The sequence below is a fragment of the Macadamia integrifolia genome, chromosome 12, assembly GCF_013358625.1.
Source record: "Macadamia integrifolia cultivar HAES 741 chromosome 12, SCU_Mint_v3, whole genome shotgun sequence".
Taxonomy (NCBI): Eukaryota; Viridiplantae; Streptophyta; class Magnoliopsida; order Proteales; family Proteaceae; genus Macadamia; species Macadamia integrifolia.
In genome coordinates, this window is record NC_056568.1 from 31,262,036 (window position 1) to 31,279,382 (window position 17,347).

The 17,347-nt window shown below is 38.9% G+C and overlaps 1 protein-coding gene across 1 annotated transcript; it reads left to right on the forward strand.

Moving 5' to 3' along the window:
* Positions 1-7,194: 7,194 nt before the first annotated feature.
* On the forward strand, positions 7,195-17,049 carry LOC122058483 (autophagy-related protein 8i-like). The gene is made up of 5 exons (XM_042621183.1): positions 7,195-7,415; positions 7,512-7,567; positions 14,684-14,736; positions 16,572-16,690; positions 16,808-17,049. Exons 1-5 carry the CDS (start codon positions 7,376-7,378, stop codon positions 16,894-16,896), a joined length of 357 nt encoding a protein of 118 aa, XP_042477117.1. The 5' UTR covers positions 7,195-7,375; the 3' UTR covers positions 16,897-17,049.
* The last annotated feature ends 298 nt before the right edge of the window (positions 17,050-17,347 follow it).

Sequence of the window (17,347 nt, forward strand, 5' to 3'; positions counted from 1 at the left end):
TTTAATTTCTATATGAACTCGGATAGATCATAATGACCTGTTATCCATTATCGAATTGCAAAGAAGCAGAGTGGAAGATGTTGACCAAGAGATATGAGGAGCAAACACAACTTCTATTTCATTGATCCCTACAACTGATGGTGTTGTAGATATTAAACACTTAACTTCCTATCAACCTAGTTGCTAGCCTTTGTAACATTGTCTTCAAGGTGCTGACCAGGATATATGAGGAAGCTCCTACAATTAGGCATTATTGGGTATCCTCCAACTACCTATAAGGCTTGGAAAAAAAATACCTAAAGTGGCACTTTCTCCAATAATCCTCTCATGGAAAGTAGACAATGGTACAACCAATTTCTTTGTTCGTTAGTCTCTCCTAGCTCATAGAATACTGGAGAGGCAGCTCAGAGTATCCAACCTTCTCTCCTCCAATTCATTCTTGTGCATTGATCCAACCATATCAATTCATCATGGCCACTCACTTGTGATTGCATGGGCAATTGGGCCATTTCAAATATCCACAGATACATATTTTGGACGGTTTTCTTATTACATGTGAATGTAGTTCTTAAATAAAAAATAAAAAAAGAACAACCCATTGCACAAGGCTCTCGCTATTGCAGGGTCAAGGAGGGGCAAATGTACGCAGCCTTACCCCCTGCTTCGCAGAAGAGACTATTTCCAAGTTTCAAACATATGACCAACGTGTTGCACCACAAGCTCGCCCACCATGTGAATGTAGTTCTTGATTTTTAATGTTGAATGGTGAAGGCATATGAACATGTTGAACACAGATATTGTTCAAAAGTCCAGTCCAATCTATCATATAAAGTCAATCAGCTGTAGCAATATTGAGCTTTCACTCGGTAGATCTTCCAATCCTTTGTTTGAATCATTTGATCAACTTTTAGTACTTTTGAACAGTGTCCCCGGTAAAGAATTTCACTAGAGCAAAGCCATAACCGATTCATTCTTCATGTTCATGGGGAGTTCTGATTAGGATGATAATTTTCAGGGAGGCATTGGGGTCAATCGATGGGCAAACGGTAAAAAAAATACATCAAAATTTTCCCACCCTCAATTCATATATGTCAAGCACACCAAGATTCCATTGTGAGGGCTACCCTAAGAAACTTCAAGGCTAGATTGTCACTGCCTAGCCAAATAATCAATCCATAAGTGTAAGCATGTGTTTGTATTTCCCTCACATCATGTGACTTTTCGCTATGCATAACAGCCTTTCAATTTATTATTAATAATAATAATAATAATGTTACACCCGTGCCCAAAAACTAGGGCTAATTTTAACTTTTGGACATAGGTGACAAACACATGCTTACACCCGGATGACAACCACTAGAAATTTGTGGATTTTCTCGGCTCATTACATGGAAGGGCTACAAACCACTAAAGGAGTTAGGATAACTACTCTGCCATTGAAGAGAATTTCCTTGAACCTTAATAGTGAAATGCACCAAGAGGTGGGGCCCACACATTGAAAACACCTTGGGAGGGCCCCACTTAGCATAAGGATCCATTTCCACACAAAGGGGACCAATTGAGCCTTGAGCGGTGACCACCTCTGGTGAAAATACCGGCCAAAACCCGGCTATTTGGCCGTGGGACCCGAGCCCTAGCACCCGTGCACCACAAACCACTCCCAATAGTTGGGATGACCTATTGGGGAATAAATTAATGCATCAGGACACCCTGAGGTGGGCCCGTTAGTGCTAAATGACGGATTAACCCAGTAATGAGTGAAAACTCATTATTTTTCCAAACAACCCTTAGTTAACTTAAGTGACTATAAATAGAACTCTTGCTCTTTTATTTCATTTCTACCAATTCAAGAGCAAGGAGAGAAAGAAAGGAGAAGAAGAAAGAGGAGAAGAGCAAGGGAGGAAGAAGAAGAGGAAAGCAAGGAGGGCACCTACCCATTGAAGGTAAGGCTTATCTTTCTCTCTTCCTTCTAAGTAGTTATCTCACTCTCCCATTTTCGCCCTCCATTAAAGCTAATGGAAACCCCCCAACCGAATCCCTCTACCCACCTTCACAATCTACCAATTAAATGGGGGACTTTGGTGTGAGGGACCTAATCAAGCAAGTTAACCACTCATTGAGTGTGAGAAACCACCCATATGAAAAGCCCCAAAATTTCGCAACCCAAAGCCCTAGGTTTGGTGTGAGGGACCTAATTCCCAAATCCTCTATGACCTAACCTCCTAACCTAACCCTAGGTGGGTAAAATGATGTCTTACACCTAAACTAATGATGGAATGGTCACAATTAAGTCTATGGACAATCTCCATAGAAAGCCCCATCAAAAATCCCCAATTTAGGCAACACAAAATCTATAGATGTAGAAATTGCCCAAATTTCCTAAAACCCACCGTCTCACTTGTCAAGACTCCAAATTGGGAAAGGGGTTTAGTGTAAGAGACTTATCCTATCAAGATTGATGGATCAATTTGAGTCCATGAACCCTCCCTAGTGAAATCCCCAATTTGGGTAACTAAACCCTAGAAATGGTGGGTTTTGCACAAACCCTCTATAGCCCACCATTCAAACCCAAAATTGGGTTGGGGAAAATGAAATTAAAAATGGGTATAGTGGATTGTGGTGACCACATAAGCCATTAGTGGTCACCACCTACACCCTCAACCAAAATTCCCAAATTTAGCTTAGTCGCGACTTGAACTTTGGGGAATTTGGGTGCATTATGTAAACCCATCTTAACCAACCCATTGAATACACTTAATCTAAGTTAATTGAGATGGATAAACATCCCCCATGTATAAATCAGCCCTATAGTCATAAAACCCCCAATTTGAGAACGATTTCAAAGAGAAGAGAAATAGGAAATAAAGTTAGAACATGTGCCTAGGGTCTCATTTCTCTATGGGTGATTTATTTTCTTAAAAATCTTACGTATCCTAGGAGTAGAACCAAGAGGCGACGAGACAACGCAGCGCGAGGCCATCAGCTGTCCATCATCACCTAGGACTCAAAGTGAGGGGATTTGTGTGATTTTATTTTATGGAATGTTTATGTTATGATACATATGCGGATAAGCATGTTAATTTCATATTATAAACTAGTTACTTGTGTTGGATGTGGATGTTGCATAATGACATGAGTTGTGAATGGAGTGTGTATGTGTGTGTGACTGGGATGCAGGGCAGCCGAAGGTTGGATTCCGACATTGTATGCCCATGGTGAATGTGTGTGTGTGAGTATCAGAGTGTATGTTGTGGAGATTGGGATGCAAAATGGCCGAAGGTTGGTTCCAGCACTGCATGCCCATGGTGTGTGAGTGTGGGGTACAGAGTGGCTGAAGGTTGGTTTCGACACTGTATGCCCATGGGGTGTGTGAGTGTGATTGTAATGTGATGTGGCATGTTAGAATGCATTGGACTAGGATAACCACCCTGGTGCTACAACCCTTGCCAATAGAGGCTTACGTATTTGCTAATCCTACCGTCCGATGGTTTGAGTTGGGGACGATTTTCGGTGACTGAGATACTTAGATGCCAGCATTGTGACAAACCCTCATGCGATGTTGGATTCGGTGGTGGGTATGCCCTACATGCGATGTTGGATTCGATGTAGTGGTATTATAGTGGATTATTAATAGGGGCTTACCAAGTACCAAAGAAACCATGTAAGGACCAGTACGCTCCTGACTCGCAACTAGCTTGTATCCTTGGGAACTGATAGCGTACATTCATGACTGGGGATACCACCTATATTGCAGTAGCACTAATACCCAGTATGGACTTAGAATCTATTGATTAGGTTTGTTTGCTAATAATCCGAATCACGGCATTGCATTCATATTGGTTTAGTTGGGCATTTTTATTATTTTTATTTCATGATTTGTTGTGGATATTTGTGTGTACCCCTCATTGGGCTTCGTTGAACCTCACCAACGTTGTTGCTCCCCTTTTTTAAATGTCGATTCAGGGAACCATTTAAAGACTGTGGCTGAGGAGCCGACCCTCTACGGAGGTGACCTCTGGGACGAAGAGCTGGTCATGCAAGAGGACGACTGTGTATACGATGATTGTGCTTTCGGAGCACGCTAAGGATGAGAGTATCATCTTCCCTTTTTATTTTTGTTTACATATCAAATGTAGCTCTAGGGGCACAACTGTAATTAACATTCCGCTGTGAAAACATTTTGGTAAGTATGGAAAATATTATTAGACATCACCAATTATGTATATTTGACTATTATTATTATCTTGTGATCGTAGAATCATTTCATAATTTTATGCACTTAAAGTACTGCATCGTGAATCCTGGATGGATTGTGGACACGTGTGCATGTCCATATCACCAGCTTTTAGGTGAGTGGAGGCAGGGTGTGACAAATAATAATAATAATAATAATTCATCAAGTTTGAGGAGAAACCCAAGGTGGGACAGATATCCTTACCTCGAGTATCTCAAGTGTCTGTTTCCAAATAATAAACAAAAGAAGTAAGGTCCCAATGATTCTAATCACTAACGGTAACAGGAAATCCATTGCAAACAATCAAAGGTATCAATACATTTTTATTTTTATTTTGGAGGGGGTGAATAAAAAAAAATTCATTACCAAAAGGAAAAGAAGAATCAAGGAGCCCTACAGAGAGGGGAGAAAAAAGAACAAACAATACATACAAAGCAAAGCCCAAGCCTCAAGTGGAGGTGGCAAAGGGCTGCAGCTAACTTCAAAAGAGATGAAGTCCTAAATCCGTCATAAAGATTTGGAACTAAAGGACCATTTCTTGAGATTGTGCTCCATCCAAAGTTTTCCCACCACATCACAGAGAGACTTACACCAGCAAAAGTCATATCTATACAAATCCATTCCCTCGCAAATTGAAGAATCCTTCGTCTTCTTGACTATAATTTGTCTAGGAGCCCTTTCCAAATAGAAAAGGAAAAGGGAGTAAAAAAGATATTATTGCAACTATATACTGCTTAGGAAAGCCCGAACTGTAAATGATCTTAGCACCAAGTAAAGGAGAATGCCCATAAGGTGCCAATGATTCAGCCAAAGGAAAGTGGAGGCACCATCATCAATTTGGCAGGTAATAGCCCTAAGAGCAATAGGTATGAGCTTCAGAATCTCACACCAGACCCAAGAAGCATCATAAATAGAAAAAGAAGAAGTCCAATAGATATATTGCAAAGAAGACCTGAGAAGACCCAATCAACCCAAATTCTTTTATTCTTAGCCACAAGCTTCCATATCAGCTTGAGAATACCAGCTGAATTAACCTCTTTGATTCTTTGCAAGCCCAAACCTTCCTCATCCTTGGGAAGACAGACAACAACCCAACTGATAGGATAAAGGAATCTAGAGGTATCAGATGCTTCCAAAGGAAGGCTGATATAAGGGACTCTAAATTCTTGATGGTGGACTAGGGTAACCCAAAAAAACCATACCAATAGATGTAAGAAGGCTGAAGGATTGATCTGATCAATTCCAAGTGACCGGCATAAAAGAGAAGCTTGACCTCCCGAGGTTGGAGCTTCTTCCAAATAATATCTCACATAGGATTGCAATGATGAGCCTTCAACCTGGCTAGAATCAAAGGAAAGCCCATGTACTTGACCGGAAGATGGCCTATGGGGAAGCCAATCTTCTCAATCAGACCAGCTTTGTCAACATCACAAACCCTAGCCAAGAACAAAAGAGATTTTGAGGGGTTGATTTGAAGGCTCAACAACCCCTCAAAGTGCTGCAAACAAGACATCATAGTTTCAAGAGAGACAATATCCACTTTGGAGAAGATCATGAGATTGTTAGGAAAGGTAAGGTGGGAGAGCTTAAGTGCCTTGCACTTCAGAAAGGGAAGAGATAAGATGCTAGTCCGTACAACACTGGATGCTTCTGCTTAGGACTTCAAGAGCGAGGGTGAAAATCAATGGAGATAGAGGACAGTCGTTAATAAATTGAAAGAATAAAAAGTGAAAAACCTCAGACATGGCATGGTGATGTCATTTTCTGGATACTTAACCACCAATTTATCAATAAAAATCTGACCATGTTTACTCGAAAATCCATAATTTTCAATACCATTACAAGTTTTGGCTCTTCATGGAATCCCTTAAAATTTGTAATGTTCAATTCAATGAGAACAAAATTTCCATGCTTTATTCCACTGCAAGTGTGTTAAATAGGAACAAACAAGTTGAAATATAACTTGGATTCTTTACCAGGTGGGCCCGCCTATTTTTTTAGGGTTAGTGCAAAGTATATCAATTTGAGCGCCTTCTAAAGTCACAGACAACCAACACAAAGCGGGCGTGAATAAAATAACGCTAACAGTGTGGTTTCTCCAACTAAAGGTATCCCTATCATGTATAGATAATAACTTAGTTTGTTTAAGAACACTCGAGTTATAGCAAGTAGTTTTGTATGTAAATATGAATCTGAGGGTTCTTATAGTCCAGAAAGATTTACAAGGATAGACTAGACATAGTTCTCCCTTCGTCTCCTCGATTTGCATTCACAATTCCAAAATTCAATGATGTAAACAAACAGTAAATCAGAACATAGATAGAATGAAGAACATCTTCACCGGAGGAACTTCACTGGACATTAATAAAGCGAAGGAAGAATGAAGATTCAAAAAAAAAAAAAAGAAAGGAACTACGTACCAGCGAGGAGGAAAGGAAGGGAAGATATGTGCGAAGGAAGGTGGAGAAAACAAAGAGCAGATATCTCTCCAAGGTATTGACCGCTCCGCATATGCCATTGGCTCTGTTCCGCCATTGCTGCTAGCGGTCTGCACTCCACAGAGTTTCTTCGGTCACTCTGGAGGTCCGGAACTCTGGTACTCGAGAGTCGAGGGTCGAGAGTCCTTCTTCTCCGGTTGTCTCAGTGCTCGTCATTTGAATAATACTTGAGCTAGGGTGCAAGTTTGGGCCGGTGACCAGAAGCCCATCCTGAGCCCAGGAAGCGGCAGGCCCTGTGCTGGGCTTCTCAGTCTATAGGACGGGTTAGGCCTGGCCGAGCCTGGACATGGGCTGAACCTGCGCGGCCATCACAGCCTATATGTAATTACACACGTTTTTTATATGGACCCACATGAACGATATCATCTCCCGCACAGGCATTGATGTGGTGTGGTGTAGGAGATTCCCCACACTGGCTGTGTGGGGAACCCTTTCCTATATTATAATAGCTAAAAAGCCGTAGGCACTAAGCAGTTGGAACCTGGAAGGGCTGTAAGGCTACGCTATCTTCGTACACGTATTCTTCATCGAACCTGGAAGCCGACGCTATCTTCTTACACGTCCTCTTCTTCTGCATCTTCGGCATCTTCTACCCTTAGCCATCTCTCCCGCTGTGATTCCAGGCGCTCAAACACAAGCAGTCATGGGCAGGATGAGATCTTTCAAAAATGAGTACACATTCGGTTCGATCTGTTCCTTACATTTCATTTTTGTTGCTGTGAATTCGTCCCTTTTTCTTTCTCTCAATTTGATTTCATTTTTATGTTGATTTTCTGCAGAGGAACGATCTAAAGAATCAGGAGATATTCTTACCAAATATCCCGATCGAGTGCCCGTATGTCGTTAAACTATTCTACTTATTTGACATCTTCATCTATCTCGCTGATTGCTTGAATTTCTTCGATGTCCTTGAACTCCCTTCTCTCTGTTTTGTTCGTGATTCAATTATTTTTTTTTCAAATTTAAGCTATATATCTTCAGAATTTAGATAAGAAAATGTCTGTTAAAATAGAATCAATACTTGGGAATTCTCATCTCTTCATTTGATTTTTAAATTATAAGGGGCTCCAGGACTTTTTCAGCGGTTTCCATGGATGATAGTCGTGCCTTAAATTATCAATAAAATATATTTCTTTTTGTTTAGTTGCTCCATTTATCTTTCTATTAGTTGCAGCAGAATTTGATGTCACTTTGGGGGACTTGGAAGGATCCCCTCTTTTTATGGTGCCTTGATTTTTCCTCCTACCATTGGCCTGATTTCAGGGTCGTATATTTTAATTTCTGAGTTGGTTTTCTTATATTTGGAATAGTCAACTATAAAGGTAACAAATTACCTTTTAGGCTTTTACCGACTGTTGAATACTTGGAAAGGCGTTTCGATCCCCACAAATATGCTCAGTAGCACTTGTGTCGGTGATCCACTCTTATGGATTACCTTGGTCACCATGGCTGTGAATATATCAGCTTCAGACAAATTAACATTTGCTTTGTTAAAATATTTCTTATTGCAAATCTGGAAATCTCTTTTGAAGTGCCAGGTTTGCCACATACAAAACGGCTTCCTTTCTTCTCGAAGTTTGACCTTTTCTTGTCCTTTAAATTCTTCTTAAACTCTTCGCGCTTTTTTGACTCAACCAAATTAGCCATAAACTTAAATTGTTGGCCTTTTCAGTTAATTTGGACTATAATTTAGGCCAAACTCCAATCCTTCCATTTGTGCTTTATATTCAATTTGAAGTCACTCTAGGATGCTAGTAACTTCTCTAGTAGAGAGCCAATGGTAAATATTCCGGTAAGATCATAATTTCTTGGCCAGTTTTCTCAAAGGAATTGAAACTCAACAATTTGCAACAATATATTTCTTACTTCCACATCCTCTACAAAATATTATTATCTAATGCAGTCCAAATAGAATGAGCATAGCCATAAAGAGCATAATCATTATAAAAGTCATTGGACAAGGAATTCAACATGTTGTTCTTGCATTGATAATCCGCCTTAACCCATACATCTCTTTGGGCTTTCAAGATAGGAACATCACTTTCAATAGGTATAAGTGCGGTCAAAGAAAATGAGAGATAAATGATCGAGATCAAATAGTATTCTTTGCCTCCATCTCTTATAGTTTGAACCATCAAAGTATTCAATTTTTTCAAAATAAGAAATTCTCTTCTTTTTTTTCTGATAAAGAATCAGAAATTATCTTTAGGTTATATATTACTGGCATAGGGGTGCTAGTCATATTTGGAGTCATAATCTCTTCATTGTCTCTATGGACTTGAGAATTGTAAGAAAATATGTATATTATAAGTTGACAGAATAAACTTATCTATTAAGCTAGTCAACCAAACCAATATTCCAGCGTCATTGTAGGAGAGCTTCAATCACAAACTTGTTGGAACCGCAATAAGTACACATGTTTAAAGACGTAGGAGGGCCGAGTTGTGCCATCGGACAATCTCCTTAGGATCATAGATGCCCCTATGGTGCAATCAGGAATGTCTGAATCAGGCTCTAATATAAATTAACCCTATGGCATCCACCCATAGTTGTGCATTCGCCTATTGCACCCTTTGAGTACTTCAAGGTTGCGTTCAAATTAAATCGAAAAAAAAAAACTCAAAAGTAGTAATCTGCAAAACAGAGTCCTCATGATCACTAGAACGAGAAGGGAGGACAGAATATCACGTTACTAGAACACTCCCAATGAAAAGGAGATTAGCGTACATATGTAGAGCTAAAACAATAAAGAGAGGGAGGAGATGATTTTTGAAATAAAGTTGACCCTACCTCTATTTATAGAGGGGAAGTACTCCTTAGACATATTTGTTTGAACAGGTACACAACTGCAGATCCATGGGTAAAGATTTGATGTCTATTTAAGATTCCAAATCAAGGGCTTAGAGACACTCCCCTTTGAATGTACATGCACCAGTCCACATATGTAGAGGCATATTGGTATGTGTCCATGCACAAAGATTTCTCTCAAGCTGTCTTTGGTATAGTTTAATTTATGTTTATCTAACATAAGCATAAATAGATGTGTTTGGTATGATTTATGTCCCTATTTCTCATTAAAATAAATCAATATAAGCATAAATTTGTAAACAGCTCAAGAGTTGTTTATGATTTATCACCCTTTTGCCTCTCTCTCTCTCTCTCTCTCTCTCTCTCCAACCCCCACCCTCTCTCTTAACATAGATTATATATTATACATAATATAGTATTTTATAATATAATATATGTACTATAATAATATGATGATTAATAGTATTATAGTATTTTATGATATGATGCATAATATATTCTTCACTTAGGCATACCAAACCTATTTTTCATTGTATAATAATATATTATGTCTTTTTTTGGTTGAATATAATCTATTATGTCTAGTAGTAGCCAAAGCATTATTGTTTGTAGCCCATAACCTACTGTCATAATTGATTATTCATAAATAGGTCATAAATATAAGGGAGAGGGTTCTCTGAGAATGCATGGTACACTACACCCTCTCACATTGTTGTTTTAACTTTTAAATCATCTTATTTTTCTATTTCCTTACAACAATTAGTATAGTGATAAATGTGAGGAGGCACAATGTGTGCTTTAAGCTTAGAGAGCCCTTTCCCTAAATAAACTATGCCAAAGATAGCCCAAATGCTTCTAAAGTTCTCTAGGAGGCACTCTTCACCTGTCTGTACGTAAGGGTGCTTCTCTACAAGGACATGTGTCTATCCCCAAACCGCCTTTAAATACAAGAGGGTCGGCCACCAAAAAAGTGGAACGCATGCACTTACCACGCTTGCCCACCTTGCCACAACTTGACTTGACCATCACCTTTGAAAATAAATCCTGAATCTCAAAATTAAAGAGTGAGAGTGTAGAATAACAGTTCTTCCTTGGGTCCCTACCCATATAATTATCACTTTATCATATAAGCTTCTCTCTTCCCACTTTTTTTTTGGGTATTTGATGTGGAACTAAAGAGTTTCGCACAATATAGCTTTTGCAAAAGCAAATGTCTAGAGGTCGTGGATTCAACACTTGTGAGAGACGAAAACAAGGTAAATCTAAAGAGGTATTTTTTAAACTTCTTATATTTAAAAATATTAATGCTTGCAATTGTTGCTTTTAAATTTTTTATGAGGAAAAAACAAAAATTCAAAATACCTTTTCTTGGGTTCGTTTGTTTTTCATCTCCCACAAGAATCAAACTTACGGCCTCTTGTCATTTGCTTCTTGCAAAGGTTATGTTGAAAGGATCCAAAATAATTTTCTTTGGTTTGCTTGTTTTTTTAATCTCCCACAAGAGTCAAACCCATGATCTCATATCTTATGCTTCTTGCAAAGGCAATGTTGGAAATATCCAAAATGCCTTTATTGGGTTTGTTTGTTTTTCATCTCCCATAAGAGTCGAACTCACGGCCTCTTATCATTTGCTTCTTGCAAAGGCTATGTTGGAATGTTTTAGTCCCACATTGGATTTAGAAGAGAACAGAGAGAGGATTATATAATAGAGTGAGAATTATATGAGTAGGGATTCATGGAAAAATGACTAATTACACACTCTCATCCTCTAGTTTTGGGGTTCAGAGTTTATTATCGCACACACGTGCCGAGCTGGGCTGACTGTGTCATGTTGTGGCCGGGCGGGGTGCAGTGTATTCTTCCTTTTTGGTGACTGGCCTTTTATATTATAGTGGGGTGAGGGATGATGTATTTTCACATACAATTATGAGAGATACATCTTTTTTATGTGAAAAGGTGTCTACATGTCTCTACGTACAGACATGTATGTACAAAGGGGTGTGATCTCAACCTTAGATCTAGAATTTTCTTCAAATGATAGATCACCACCACTTGTTTTGGATCAGTGTGCCCGTTTAGATAGGTGTGCCTGAAGGGTATTTCCCCTCTACAAATAGAGGGGGGGACCTTCAAGCACTTGATTCCTGTGTATTCCTCTTTTCTCTTTCTAAGAAACATCCTCTTTCTTGGCCCATATTTAATGGTAACACCAAAATTTGGTCCTCCCTGTGTGAGGGGGGAAATATCAGATTTGGTCTTTCTAAGTGTCTTAAATCCTTGTTTTGCCGACAATTTTTTTTGTAAAGTTTTGTTTTGGTTTGAGCGCAACTTTGAAGGACTCGAAAGGGTATAGTAGGAAAGTGCACAACTATTGGTTGATGCCATTTGGGCTGTTTTACTTGGATTGCAATATTCCCTTTTGCACCATAGGGGGTTCTATGGTCTTGAGGACAGTGTCAAGGAACACAACTCAAGTCTTTCTATGTCTTTTGACGTGTGTACGTGTTGTGGGTTTGAACAAGATAGTGATTGAAGTTCTCCTGTCAATCAAGATCTTTCTCTCAGTATCGAATTATATTTTGGAATCATTTCCAACAATTCTTAGAACTGTAGATATATTGAGAGACCAAAACTCCAGTTATAGTTAGCAGTACTTAGCACCCTTATTCTGGCATTGTAGAACAAATCATGTGGGGGTTCTTGTTTTTATTGCGGAAACTGCAAACCATGAACGAGGCTCATGGCTACAGTTCATGGTGAACTCCTTATGAAGACGTATGATATTTCAAGTAACACTTGGTTGATCACTATATGGTGTTTGAAATGTTGGTAGTGAATTGTTCTCTAAAAGCCAATAGCAAGACAAGTGTCATCAATTGATACCTTTTGTTAAAAGCAATAACGTCAACCGGTTCCATGTGCTGTGGACATTTAATAATGGGTTTCAAGTCACTAAGGATTAGGGATTAGAAACCAAGAAGAAATCTAGAATTTCTGGTATGGAACAATAGACCATAATGGAGAGAGAGAAAAAAGAGGATCAAACTTGATTGAATCGGTTTCAAACCTTGGTCGATTGGTCTATTGTAGAATGGGGAAATAAATCAGCAAACGTTAATTCAATCCCAATGGTCGGATCTTAAGTTGTAATGAAATTACAGAGTCACCAAAATAGGAATCAGATTTAGTAACTAACAGAAATTAGTAACTAGGAGCTAAGACAAACTAAAATAGAAACATGGGTTAGACTAAGAAACTAAGTTGGACAGAAATAGGAGGTGATAGGAAGTGAGTTTAGAATTAGAAAGTTGTAGAAATAGTCATGGAATTTAGAATGAAGTGCTGTAACAGAACTAAGAGATTGACAGAGAATTTGTAAACAGAACTAGAGATCGATGGACATAGTTGGATACTATAACAGCACTAGAAATCTGTTGTAAAAACTAAGAAGAAATCTAAACAGTAGTTAGTTAACAGAATAGCTCTCTGGAAGATCGAAACTAAACTGGTATGCAAAGGAATGAGTAAAACATAAATCTAACCTTGATTGATAGGAGAAGAAAAAGATAGAAGAGGAAAGATATGAACTAAGCTTCCCACCTAGAACTCAAATAGTATCTCAGTCCAACTTGGCATCCCACCAAGATTGCTATTGCGTCTCACAGCAAACTGAGTAGGAAACCTCCCATGCGTGCGCTATGGAGGAATCCTTACGACCATAGTTTTCAAAGCACTAGGTGAACCAAGGTGGTTGAGGGGGATCAAAAAGTAAGGCAACACCAACAAGGTGCGCCTACACTCCCATAAAAAAAAAAATGTGGCCAGGATGCCTAGGCGATGCTATGGCAACCTTGCTTACGACTTCAACTCATAAAAATAGAAACTCATGAAAATAGAAAGTAAAACTGGTCTGGAACTCTTACCAACTTCTCCAGCCTTCTAGAACAATAGAAATAAAAGTAATTACAACTAAAAGTAGACCCCACGTGATCCAACTGGACAGAACCAACTATTGAACCAAGACTGGTTCATACCAGACCAGAAATATGGTTTAATCACAACTGCAGGCTTATAAATCAGCCTGATTCTTCTTCCTCCTGCGCTGATATGTAAGTGCGTTTCCATGTGTGTTGCTTAATTTATGTTGCCCATTATAAGCGGGTGCAGAGATGATGTTGTCAAAGATTAGTATTTGAAGAACTAGTTAATAACTGCCCATTCTTTATAAGGGGGGAGCCTTCAAGCAATTGATTCCAGTGTATCTTTTGATGTCGCATCCTCTTTCGACCCACTGTATAATAGACTCATTGTAACACCAAAATTCAGTCCTCCCTGTGTGAGAGTTAAGCATCAATTCGATCTTTCTGAGGGTGTTAAATCTTTCTTTTTTGCCGATGACTTTTGTAAAGGTTTGTTTTGGTTGAGCAAAACTCTGAAGTACTCGAAGGGGCACAGTAAGTGAGAGCACGAGTCCGCCGTCGACTGTTTTATCTTGGAGGCTGATTTGCAATATTCACGGTTGGACCATAGGGGTCTATGGTCTTAAGGACAGTGTCAAGGGACATGATTCAGCACTCCTACTTTTTTTTGACATATTTGTTCTTATTGCGGTTCTGAACAAGATCGTGTTTGAAATTCTCCTACCATGTGGACAGAACACTGCTACAATTATTCGCCAAACGGATTAGTTCTCTCTCAATATTGAATTGTATTTTGGAATTATTTCCAACAGTTTTCTATTAAGGCCACTCAACTTTTGAGTTGTGACTTGTGACTGCCAGGTTATACCACCTATATCAGGAGTGGTAATATGATATTCGTCTTTGGATGCTTCTGGGAAATTCTCCCTAGATCAATGTGCAGGGAAAGATTATATCCCTTATTATCCATGTTTGGGCTCAGGCTTTTAGGGGTATACATGATCTTTTTCATGCGCTTGTCTTGATTTGACTATAAAAACCATGAATGAAGTTGAATATCAGCAATATGCTACAGAAGTAGGACTGCTTCCCCCACAAAGATAATTTTCGTTTTCGTGTCTATGGTATATATCTCTTGTTTTCTGGGAAGAATTACCGAGTCTTGTGTTGATTGTCCTTTTTTTACTGTTCTAATGTGTTGTTTGTGAATGTTGGTTTTGCAGGTAGTAGTTGAAAAATATTCAAGGACTGACCTTCCTGAAATGGAAAAGAAAAAGTAAGTTTCACTTCTTTCATTAAATACTTCTACCCTTAGTTTCTTGGTCTTCATGCCTTTCTTGTCTGAAGCATTTTTGGTCTAAGAAATGAAGTTACCCACTTGGACATTGACAATGATCCCCTTGAGATTAAATCTATACATAAAAATGATATTGTTGGCCTTCATTTTGATGACTCTTTAACTCATTTTAGTGTTGTGGTGCATTTATCTCTTTGAGGTTGATCATACAAGATAACATTCTACCAAAGAAAAAAATATATATATATATCTCTGCACTGGCTTGGAAAGTGACAAAAAGATTGGACATGGAACTATAGTCAATAAACTTGCGTGATTGACTCCTACCCCAAAAAAAAGTTGAATGATTGACTTCATAGCCAGCTGATCGAGTGGATCACCAACTTAGTACTAAAATAATTTTAATTATAAAAATAGAAAATTTTATGTGAAAAATAGGAAAAATGAGAAGAAATACATAAAATCTGTTTTCCTTCATTTGGTTGGAGGGTGTGCGTGCATAGGAAACGAGGGATGATGAAGAGAGGAAGGGTAAGCATAGATATTCACCTTCCCATGGATTTAAAAATTTATCTCTGGTCAAGCCTTTCGGGGAAATAAAGGGATGGGAAGTGAAATTAAATGGAACCTAGAAAGAAGCATTGTTAGTAACTAGCTCCAAATCATTCCAATTTTGGTTATTAAATTTTACTTTGCTTTCATCCGTATCCAAGTAAAATAAAATTAAACGTGGTAAGTAGATTAAATAGATTACACAATCGTGTTAGGTAATGATTACAAAAGTTTCCTCCTTCAAAGATGGAGCCTCAAGGTTTACAAATGAAATTCCATCACTCATATTTTCTCTTTCAAATCAGTAGAAGGGTAGCCACCAGACACTAGAGAAGCAATGGATGACGATCAATGGCCAACCCTCAAGGAAAGCTGCAGGTGCAATACAGTGGTTCTATTGCTGCTTACCTCTTTATGTCGACTTTCAATTTTGGTTGAAGGATTACACTTCTCTTCCGATGGGAGGATGTGCTGATGATCATGGCCACCATGTTGCAATGGGTGATGGGGTGTAGGGGGCCTAGGGGCAACAGCACTTTGTGGCCATGGATGCAGGGTGTTGAAGATCTCAGTGGCAACTGTTCTTTCCTTTTGAGAGAGACAGAGAGAGACAGAGAGAGAGAGAGGGAGAATATTGAATTGCAGGAGTTGTGGTAACAATGGGGTAGGATTTGCGTAAACAATGTATATGAGAGCTCAAGCAAATGACAGTTTTTCCATGTAGATCGCCCAATTTTCTGGTCTAGTCAGTCAAACCGTGAAGTTGGAAAACTGATCCATTTTGGGGCAGTTAATTGGGTGAGGCACCAATCATGAGTAGATCAACTGATCCATTCTGGGGCAGTTAATTGGGTGAGGCACCAATCATGAGTAGATCGGCTGATTCCCAAGTAAGGAAGTGAAGGTGAAATGGAGGCAGAGAAACCGCCTCTTAAGCAAGCAAAAGGTTCTATTTAAGTTCATCTGTTGATGAAATCAGTCACATCATAATAATCCTGCGATGACTGATGAGGGGTGGGCAACAATAACTAATCTGTGGCAATGTTGTCATCCACCCACTGGCAAACCACCACTCTCTCACCCTAAAAAAAGGGAAAAAAGTCAAGTCCTGAGCCAGTCCATCTAGTTCAGTAGAAAACCTAGAGCAGGCTATGAGCTGCTACGCCAACTGGATGATTCATTTTGCTCCCTTTTTCCGTATTTTTTCTGTGCAGGGTTAAAAATATCTTCTTATGTAATTTGGATACATTGTCACTTTTCAGATTCCTGGTCCCGCGAGATATGTCTATCGGGCAATTCATACACATTTTAAGCAGTAGGCTCCATCTGACTCCTGGAAAAGCTCTTTTTGTGTTTGTGAAAAATACATTACCTCAAACGGGTATGTTTGGCTTTCTTTTATACAGAACATCTTTTCTACATCTTCTCTCGCTGCACATTCTTATTCTTAGTTGAAAAAAAGGTTGCTCATGTGAATGTCTGCGACTATTACCCGCAGGTAGTCTCATGGATTCTGTTTATCAATCTTTCAAGGCTGAAGATGGGTTTCTATACATGTGTTACAGTAGTGAGAAAACCTTTGGTTAAATCACCTAGAGAAATGTGTATATCAAGCATAAACTTGGGCATTGTACATTGTTGTAAAGTCCATGTGATCCCCTTATCTCAATGCAGAACTTTCCAACTTGATGTTTATATTTAATTGTAATTAAATAAAGTCATCTGTGCAAATCCTATAAATAGAGGTCTGAAAGCTTGGGACAAAAGCAAAGAATTGGGGAGATTGGGAATAAGAAGGGCAAATCATCCATCGTATGTAGCTTTCTCATCAAGCTGTAACCAGGTTCATTTTAATCCAAATACTAAGTGGACTTGCGGGACTAGCTTTATTTTATGCATTTGAATTTGGTTTTGCTAATAATTCGGATATTGTAACTAGTTTTATTAGTCTACCCCATTAAGTTGGGGAAAAGCTTTGTTGTTGTTGTATTCACTTTTAAAGGCATTTAGGGAGAGAGCCTCAAAAAGTGGGAGGTAA